At 33.8% G+C, this 10,515-nt stretch overlaps 1 protein-coding gene across 1 annotated transcript in view; it reads left to right on the forward strand.

Annotated features, from left to right (window-relative positions):
- NAMPT (nicotinamide phosphoribosyltransferase) overlaps positions 1 to 9,893 on the forward strand; it is a 41,470-nt gene extending 31,577 nt beyond the window's left edge. Inside the window, exons 9-11 of the mRNA XM_043968076.1 lie at positions 2,862 to 3,002; positions 4,373 to 4,507; positions 6,960 to 9,893. Of these exons, the coding sequence (XP_043824011.1) occupies positions 2,862 to 3,002; positions 4,373 to 4,507; positions 6,960 to 7,070 (387 nt within the window). The 3' untranslated portion in view covers positions 7,071 to 9,893. The remainder of the gene's footprint in view (positions 1 to 2,861; positions 3,003 to 4,372; positions 4,508 to 6,959) is intronic.
- Positions 9,894 to 10,515: the final 622 nt, after the last annotated feature.

Raw genomic sequence — 10,515 nt, forward strand, 5'->3', positions numbered from 1 at the left:
GTCCATCTGTTAATACTTTATGTTTTAAAAACAGACGGGTATCTTAAAGTACTAGTAAGTAACACCTACGTTACTCAGATATATATATTTACTTTTCTCAGATATATATGATGGTTTTTCAGTGAATAACATTAAGTAATAAATAAGGAGGCTTCTTTGAAAGTAATACTAGGTTGGGGCAGGTAGGTGGTACAGACACTTACTAGCTGTGTGACCCTGGGTAAGTCACTTAACCCCAATTGCCTCACCAAAAAAAATTTTTTTTTTTAAGTAATACTAGGTGGCATAGTGGATAAAGCACCAGCCCTGGATTCAGGAGGACCTGAGTTCAAATCCGGCCTCAGACACTTGACACTTACTAGCTGTGTGACCCTGGGCAAGTCACTTAACCCTCATTGCCCCACCAAAAAAAAAAAAAAACCCTAGTAATACTAATTGTAGGTTAAGTGTAAGTATCATTAAGTCTGCCTATTGACTAAGATCTTAAAAGTTTGGCTATGTAACTTTTTAACTGTTAATGCCTAAAGTATTTTTAATATACTTTAAAACTATATTGTAATTGCTTTAAAACCATATTGCTTACGTTGACACATTCAAATAAGAATTAACAAAACTAGAGTACTTAAACAATATTTTGGTATAGAAAATTTATATCAAGAATATGCCATTACCTGATATTCAAGTGGTAGAAGTCAAATAGTCACGCGATTTTCTGCTTGAAGAAGCTTTTCATTCTATGACAACATAGACAGTCCACAACTTTTTTAAAATAGTCTTCAGAATTTAGTAGTCATTTGGAGCTCTGATTATAAACAGTATTAACACAGTATATGATGTCAACTCTCAAATGTTTGTGTAAATCAATGAACAGGTATCTAGACCAAACCATAATGTAATGAAGTACCAGTAGCACTGTAGGATACTGTAATATACCTATAAAATTAAATATAAAAATTGAGCCACCATGTAAAACAGTATCAGTAAGAGAAAACTCATCTGGAGTTCAGCTTGAAATGCTAGGAGTAAATATTCCCAGTAGTAGTGTCAGGGGAGTGAGTTTCAGCTACCTTTCGGACAATGGTAGTTCCCTCAACTCTAATCATTGGTAATGGTTCTGAAGGTCTAGAACAAGGAAGTAAAAAGCTGTGAAACCCTTGTCCTTGGGAAATTCCTAGTCATCTTCTTTTTTCTCCTAGAAAAAAAGTTTATATTCATTGCCCCTCCCTGCAACCCTTTCCCATTCATCAACTCTTTGCAGTCTCTCTTCTGACTTTATTGCTCAAAAAAGAATTTATGTGGCCATTTTTAACATGATACATAATTATACTAAATATTAGACTCCTTTATTTTGATCACATAAAGACAAATCTAAATTAATGCAAAATTATCTTAAGACTTGATTCTACTCATAGCTAAACTGATACCCTGAGAAAGACTTTCTCCTCTAACCCTAGTCCTGGTCTTTTTATGCTATTATTTTATTACCAAATTTGCCAAAATTGCATAGGTAGGAAAGAAGGAAAGTCAAGACACTGTTTTACCTCATGCCCTATATCAGATTAGATTTATCCATAGGGATTCAGTCTTCCTCTTTCCTCCTGCGTCTTCTTTTTGTAGACAAGAATATTAGCCCATTGTAGCAAAGTTGTTTGGTTTTAACAAGGAAACAAAGCATGTCAAGTAGCCAGAACTGGTTTTATTTATAAGAACAGATGGTAGAGATTTAAAACTTTTCTTTTTTTTTCCTCATTCCTGTGTGTGTAACCAGTGGATTTTTCTCATAAGGAACCTCTTATTCCCTTTCCTATAATTTTCCCTGGAGCTTCAAAATCCATGCTTTGAGAACATTTTTATGTATGCTGCAAGTAATGAGAATAAAATAAAACCAATCATTTTTGACCTGTTAAATCTTAAGAAATTTTTAACAAAAATATTTTGAAAAATTGATGACTATTCTAATAATCCATTTAACTCAATAGTTGATGGAAGCCTTGGGTTTAATATATTTGAAATTTGATAGAAAATTTAGATAGTCACTATTAAAGTAGAGCTATGTGATTTGGCATCATGAATTATCTTATACCATAATTTTACAATACCGTACTTCTATCTGTTCAGACTCCCCTACAGTGTGTTTAATTGAGTGGTAAAGTTTGTCTTTTCTCATTTTATAAATGCTATGGGAAGAAATTATTTGAATGTAAGTTTATAATTCTAAGGTCATTTACAGGATTTTTAAAGAATTAAATTATACTGGGGGAAAAACTTTAAGAAAAAAACTTGTTTCTGTTTTTCCTGAGCTTACTAACACCACTATTGTAATATAATAGAGTTCCTGCTGATCTGCTTATTCTAATATCTCTGGGCCAACTCTGAAATCAGTTGGCAGGCCGGTCATTTTGCCTTTGCTTTTAATAGACACTTTACCATTCATCTTCTCCCTAGTCTATTCTTTTCTTAATGCTTACTACTTCTGTGACCTTGGACAAATCAATTAGCCTCTCAGTTTCCTCATCTGTAAAATGAAGGGGTTTGATTAGAGGGCTGTATGGTGCCTTCCAGTACTAGGTCTATCATCCCTCTGTTCTGCCCTTCCCCTTTCCTTTATGTTGAAGTACACTGCTTTGGGACATACCTTGACCAAAGTCACGCAGCAAGTAATCGGTAATATTGGGAATTCTGGGGTATCAACACTGGGGTCTCAGGAAAAAAGTATGTGTGTCTTCTTTCAGCATAATTCCAGATTATTTTCCAGAATTTTTGGACTTAATTGGTTAGTTGTTAGGGAATATATTTTGTCTGTAACTATTTTAATTTGCCCATGAAAAGTCACTCGTATATCTCTTTTTTCTATCCCATAGATTGTTGAAGGCATGAAGAAAAAAAAATGGAGTATTGAAAATATTTCCTTTGGTTCTGGTGGAGCTTTGTTACAGAAGTTAACAAGAGATCTTTTGAATTGTTCCTTCAAATGCAGTTATGTGGTTACCAATGGCCTTGGAGTATGTCCCATAATTATTTTTTTCATTCTTCATGTTGGAAACAGCTTTGTGGAGAAATTAGGCAGAAAGTAGTAGATGTAATCATAGTGACTAAATTTTAGCACTTTCTTTATTGCAGTCCTATTGAAAGGTAGTGCAAGTATTACTGTCCCCATTTTATTAATGAGTGTCAGGTTAAATGACTTGTCTGTGAGGACAGTGTCAGAGCCAGAATTTGACCCTTGAAATGATTCCAAGTATAGCATTTTTCAGCTACACCATACTGGAGTACAAAAAGTCAAGGAAAAGACAGTGTTCTATTAGTGATGTAATTACTCTAACTTTGACCCAGGAAAAAAAATCAGGAAAAAAATAAACCCAAAAAGATTGAGAAGGGAAGGAAAAGAGAATGAGAAACAAAAAGAAGAAAGTTTGGTAAGAGCATAGATAGAAAAGTTGGACTAATATAGAAGTCCTTACAACTATCTCACTGTGTATTTAGACTGGTTGGTATATTATGTTTAAATGTAAATGTAATAAGGTGAACTAGCACTTATCAGAATGATCATAGCTACAGGTTTTGGCAGTAGAAAATACTTAGAAATTAGTTGATTTCTCCCTAAATACCTCTCACACTCATTTATTGATCAAATTCACACATGTTTTTCAGTGTGATAGACCCAGTACAGACACATTATCTATATTCCTTAAAAGCAAGGTAAGCAAAGCTGAGTAAAGGAAGCAGCCAGCAGTGACCCCTGGAAAACTAGGAATTCATTACCCCTGTAGGCCAGTTGTCAAACACCACTTATCACATATCTACTATATATAAACAGCATTAAGAATATAAGGTGCCGGGGGCAGAGCCAAGATGGCAAAGGAGAGGTTGTGACTCCCACAAGTTCCAGATAAACCCGTCCACTCACTCCCAAATAATGACATAAAAAAAGAATATAAGATGCCTCTGCTCTCAAGAACATCAAATGTCATCATCCAATTTGGTAGTTAGGTAACAGTATTATATGAGGGGAAGATAAGTTTATCTTTCTACCCATTATTCAAAATGGAGTAACAGAACAAAGCCTTCCGTGGCTTTACAACAATCTACTTTTCTTTTACAAGTAGAAGATCCATCTCAAACATTCATACACTGTTGAAGGATAGGATACATTTTTAATAGTTATGATTCCTGGGGACTTTTAATACCCTCTTTAGAAACAAAGACATCCTTTTAAAGAAGATTCTAGAAGTCAGAAGTGGGGTGCTTTGGGCTTTATACCTATTTTGTAAAATATAAAATATATATGTATCAATGAGGGATGAGTAGGGAAATAAGATAGCATAAGAATCCATATCTTGAGTTTCTCTAATTTCCTGACTTTGGATTTCAGATTAATGTCTTTAAGGACCCAGTTGCTGATCCAAACAAAAGGTCAAAAAAAGGCCGGCTATCTCTGCATAGGACACCTACTGGAAATTTTCTTACCCTTGAGGAAGGAAAAGGAGATCTTGAAGAATGTGGTCATGTATGTCCTTATAATGGATTTTTAGTAGTAATAGTTTGGTTCTCCATACTAAGTAAAAAGGGAGGGAGGGAGAGAAGGAGGGAGGGAGGAGGGGAGAGAGAGAGAGAGAGAGAGATCTCTGATTTTTGTCATTATGCAGAGTTCTCCACCAGCAGTACAAATCATACTTAATGAATAAATTCTAAAGAGCTGCTTTTGAAGCACATAGAAATTAAATGGCTTCCCAGAGTCACACCGCAAGTAAGTCTCAAGAGGTAGAATTTAAAACACAAATCTCCATAGATACACTATATGAATGTGTGTATACATACACAATGAAGAACAAAAATGTTTTGCATAAAATACACAGTGGCTTTTGCAACCAGATGTTGCAGACGAGAAACAAGCATCTACTTAAATACAAGACAGCTGTGGAAAGAAAAATGAGCACTTGAAGTTATCACTGGGTATTCAGTCATTATAAGAAATGAACCAACAATACCAGCTTTGAAGAACTTGTGAAGGGGGAAAATTTTGAAATTTTTTTCATAGATATTGTTAGAATTTATTTGACAACAAAATGTTCCATAGTTTTTAATTCCATATTGTTCCATAATTATAATTCCATGTAGTTCCATAACTGATTTAGACTGGCCTTCTCCATAATTTATAGTCACTATGGAGGCCAGCCTAAATTATACTTACTTCATAAAGAAAATTGGGTTTGAAACTCAGCTTAGATACTTATAAGCTGTCTACCCCAGGCAAGTAATTTAACTTGTCTCAACTTAACTTTCTTTGCCTGTGTAATATAAAAACTTCTTTTATTGCCTATCTCATAGGATTGGGGTAAAGAAAGTGCTTTGTAAACTTGAAAGTGCAATTAATAAACATGAATTATTGTTGCCCTTTTTTTTTCATATAAATGTGTAAATGAGGTAAGCATATGGGAGATTAATTTATTAAAATAATCATATACTGGTGTAAAGAATGTTATCAACATAAAATACTCAATATATAAAAGTCTGTTTTTCAGCCTAGAAGTAGGCAGCAGTTAAGGAAAGTTTCATTTCTTAAACTCTTGTTTTTTAAAAATATTGACTTACAGCGAATGACTAACTGTAGAACCCTGAATGAATATTCTTGAAAAAAATATTTCCTGTATTTTTTAGTAAGAGTTGTATGAATGATTATAAAATACAAATTGGTGAATTTTTTGGTTATACCTATCATTTTCACTTTATAGCTGGAAGATTGGTGGAAGGATAACAGTAATCCCAGGGGTCAGTCTTGAAAAGGCTATCATGTCCTAAATACTGCACTGCATCCATGATCTCGCCAGTGTGGTTAGTTCATCTATTGGCACAGATCACAACCCCTCCATACTGAGTGATTTTTGTCCATGTAGTTCTATAAATCTTTCATGGAGGATATATGCCCAGTGTTGCATTGTCCAATTTCCGTGGCGAGAAGATTGTATTGGCCTGTGGCTGGCATTCTGGTGTTGAGGCAGGGAGATAGGGGTTTAACTCCTACCTCAAATACTTACTGTGTGACCTTGGGCAAATGCTTTCATCTCAGTTTTGGTTTCCTCATATGTAAAATGGAAATGATAATAATTATGGCATGTTTTTGAATGACCAGTTTATTGAGCTCTAATACACCATACATATTGTTTGGAACAGGCACTGCATGTAGATGGACAGTAAAATTGGGGCAGAAATGAAAAAGGATAAAAAAGGGGGGGCAGCTAGGTGGCACAGTGGATAAAGCACTAGCCCTGGATTCAGGAGGACCTGAGTTCAAATCCAGCCTCAGACACTTGGCTCGTACTAGCTGTGTGATCTTGGGCAAGTCACTTAACCCTAATTGCCCAGCCCAAAAAAATAAACAAATGAAAAGGGATAAAGAAAATGGGCTAGATAGGACTTACCTCATAGGATCAAATGAGATAGGGTGTGACAAGTGTTTTTGAAAACTTCTCAAGTGCTGTTAAAATGTGAGCTATTACTAGCATGGTTATTACTTAGATTGGTCACCAAGCAGTAGACACAGTCTTTTATTATGCTTGTACATGATGCTTTTTCAGCTTCATTAGGAGCTGCCAGAGATTTCTGGGGTCACTTCTATGTCATGAAGCATTAGAGTAGGATTTCTCACCAAGAGATTACTAAATTAAACCTAAAAATTTTGTGTGATTAAATCATACAGTATCTTAAATCATTCATCCACTTTTTTCTTGCACCCTTTCAAATGTCAGTGTATTATAATGATAAAAGCATTGGAGTAGGAATCTGTAGGCTAAGATTCCAGTTCTAGATCAGCTAGTCATTAGCTGTGTGTCAGTATCTCTAGGTTGGTAGAAATAAAATCAGGGGATGGGACTATGTAATATTAAAGGGCTTTTGCGATGCTTAACCTATAGTTCTTCTGGGTCTCATCACTAAATTATTAAATTGGTCTGTTTTTACAGGATCTTCTCCATACTGTCTTCAAGAATGGAAAGGTGACAAAAAGCTATTCATTTGATGAAGTACGGAAAAATGCCCAGTTGAATAGTGAACTGGAAACGGCACCTCATTAAGCTTTGTTCTCTGACTGTGTGCGCCTGCGTGTGTGAGTGTGTGATGCATAGATAATATTGTACAGATCTGTGTGTGGGGTTTATGTGTTTTATGATACATTGCAGCCAAATTATTTGTTGGTTTATGGACATACTGCCCTATTTTATTTTATTTTATTTTATTTTCTGCCAGTCTTTAGAAGATCTCAAATTAGGAAATGGCACTTAACTGTGTAAAAGATTTAATGCTGAAGTAAGCTTTTTAGGGCCCTTTGCCAATAGATAGTGATTCAATCTGGTATTGATCTTTTCACAAATAACAGAGAACTGAAAAACTTTTTTATATATAACAATATCACATAAAACAGATTTACATAAAATTATCATGATTGCTTTATGTTTATATTTAACTTGTATTTTTGTACAAACAATATTGTGTAAGATATATTTAAAGTTTCAGTGATTTAACCGTCTTTCCAACTTTTCATGATTTTTATGAGCACAGACTTTCAAGAAAATACTTGAAGATAAATTTCATTGCCTTTTGTCCATTAATCAGCAAATAAAACATGGCCTTAACAAAGTTGTTTGTGTTATTGTACCATTTGAAAATTAAATCAGGACTGTACCCTTTAGAATTACTGACCTCACTGCCCCATGTAGAATTTATGAACCATTCTACATTAAAGAAAATTATTGTTGTTACTGGAATGTTTAGGCACTATACGCAGAGTCCATACCTTCTTAATGGTGTAAGGTATACAAGTGAAATGCCAAATTTGAAAGGAGACAGTGTTGCAATTTGTATGTCAGCTATTGCCTATGGATCTAATATGCACCTCAAGATTTTAAAGAGATAATGTTTTTAAGAAAATTCCTCTTCCACTGTAGAATATATACATATATGTAAAATATTGACAGATGTGGAAGTGGTGTATTTTAAAGTAATTACACTTCTGGATTTATTTTTCATATTCTATAGATAACATGATTTCAGAGTGAGATACTGGACTGGGTAGTGCACTATTTTGTTCTCATTTTTACTTTTATATTTCTCATTAGGATTTTTCTTCCTTTTGTCAAAATGAATGTTAAATTGTACAAATCTATTTTATCAACTTTTAAAAGAAATAAACAACACCTCAATAAAATATCATACAAGCATACTCTTATCTGAAAGCAGATCACCCTGTGGAAACATAAGATAACAGTAGCTACGGACAGAACGAAATCTTAACTAAAAGCAAAAGTTAACACGGTTAAGAAGTACTTTGGGCTTGATTCAAATTAAGTTCACCCTCAACATGTACTAGACTGAATGGCTGCTAGACAATGAGATGGCCAGTGGATCTAAGAAGTTAGAGTCTTTTCACATTGTTCTTCTATGTTGGACTAGTCTCCTGTTTAAAGGAATGTGCCTTGAATTTTAGGGGAGAGGGAAAGGCTAATGTTTATATTGGAATTTTCATTCATTTTGGAAGAACTACCAGGCTTAGGTTTTACTTAATTTCAATTTTTATCTCATTAGAAAGCTAACATTTGGGAGACTAGTTTAGAAAAGCTTTAACAAGATACTATAATTATGAAATTTCTAATATTGAAAAGCCATAACTTGTCTTGTCAAAGAGCCATGTAACAAAATGTTATATCACTAGGACAGATTGTTAATTAGGTAGTGGATTCTAAAATTAATTGACTTTTGAGGGTGATGGAAAGAAATAGTTTTCTTTTTTCAAATGATCCAAACCCTAGCTTCTGCACTGCTTTAGATAGTAATACTTTAATGAGAACTGTAAGCATTTCTCACTTCCAGGGAAAGCCTTACTCCTGCAACTTTAGGCCAGAAAATTCTTTAAACTGAACTAATAAAGGTATCTAAGTTCATTAGTACAGAGAAAAGCTTATGTCTCTCTCCACAAAAATGTGCTAGAGAATTGTCTTGTTGAGTTTTAAAAAAAAAGAAAAAAGAAAAGAAAAAAAAAGCTGCATAAAATTCTGTACCAATAACAATTTTTGATAACTTGACTACCCATAATTGATATTTTTATATTTGATTAAACACTGGGGATATGCTACGACTGCACTATTTTCTCTTGTGTACCATGAATTATAAGCGTTTCTGTTTTCATATATCTAGATTTGAATTTTATTTTAAGACTTTCTATGAATGCTCAAAACTGTTCATCAATGTACATGTCAATTTTCCTGAAAATCATTACTCTTAAGTTAGTACTTAAAGCTGATTTAACCCTGAACTTCTGTCACTAAGTGCTTAGTGTTTGGCAATCCCCATCCTGGGCACTAGTGGTTAATATCCAGGTCAAATATAGAAGAACCCTTACTGCTGTGCTTGAACCTTAACATATCCTAATTCTTCCTACAGAAGCAAACAGCATGTTTGGGTTTGCTTAAAATCATTAGATTTGTAGTTATTGATCTATTTTAATTCCCCACATTTAATAATATCATAAAATATTTATATTCAAATAGGAATTGGGAGTTTTTTGTGTTGACTTAATTTATTTGTAAAATGGCTTTTATGAGTATTCCTTATTTCTTTTCCTGAAATGAATTATTATGAAATTGATATAAAATCTTTTTTGTAAAGAAATCCATCATGGACTAACAGAAGGGAAAAAAAATAGAAAGTTATTTATTGTTCTGTTTGCCAAAACTCAGAACTAAAGTTTTTGTAGTTTTACATTCCTTCTTAATCCATCCAGTGGAGAAAGGTAACACTTCTCCTAAATCATATGTTAAAGCAATCTTAATATGTACTCAGCATCAAAGACAAACCTGTAATAAACATGGAAATAAAGTTTAGTTATGTTAGTGAAACATTAATATGACTGTGTGCTTTAACTAATAACATCATAATTTAGTGACTTATCCTTTTTCAGTTGTACCCCATTACACATAATTGGATTACTTCCATCATAGTGAAAGGTGGGCAACAGTATCATAATCTGATATAACTCTTAAAACACTGCTTCGATAGTATTTGTTTATATTAACCCTTGCATATCTGTAAATTAATACCTTTTGGAGATAATCCTCCATTCCAAAGGAGTAATGTATGATGAGGGGGACATTTAGGGGCAGATAAGCCTTCAAGTATTTGAAATTATACCATGTAGATACAGTGTAATCCAACCTACTGATTCTTCAAAGGGGATCACCATTCTGATTCAGTGCCAATAGGTGACTCATCCAAAGGCTACTTTTAGGATAACTGCTTAAGCTGAAGTGCTTGCCCAAGAATTATCTAAAAGTTCTTGGAGTATCCCCGGAGAGATCCTTCAAAGCTGTGTTGTCATCTTGAGAGGATAATTATTGAATAACTAGAAGTGGAAGTAGCAATCACAAAGACCAAGCATAGCCTCATCAGTAACAGATCATATCAGATTAATTTCATTTCTTAAAAGTTAACACCCAAAAAGAACTGAGAAAATTCACTTCATTTCTT

The sequence above is a fragment of the Dromiciops gliroides genome, chromosome 5 (genome assembly GCF_019393635.1).
Source record: "Dromiciops gliroides isolate mDroGli1 chromosome 5, mDroGli1.pri, whole genome shotgun sequence".
In the NCBI taxonomy this organism is placed as follows: Eukaryota; Metazoa; Chordata; class Mammalia; order Microbiotheria; family Microbiotheriidae; genus Dromiciops; species Dromiciops gliroides.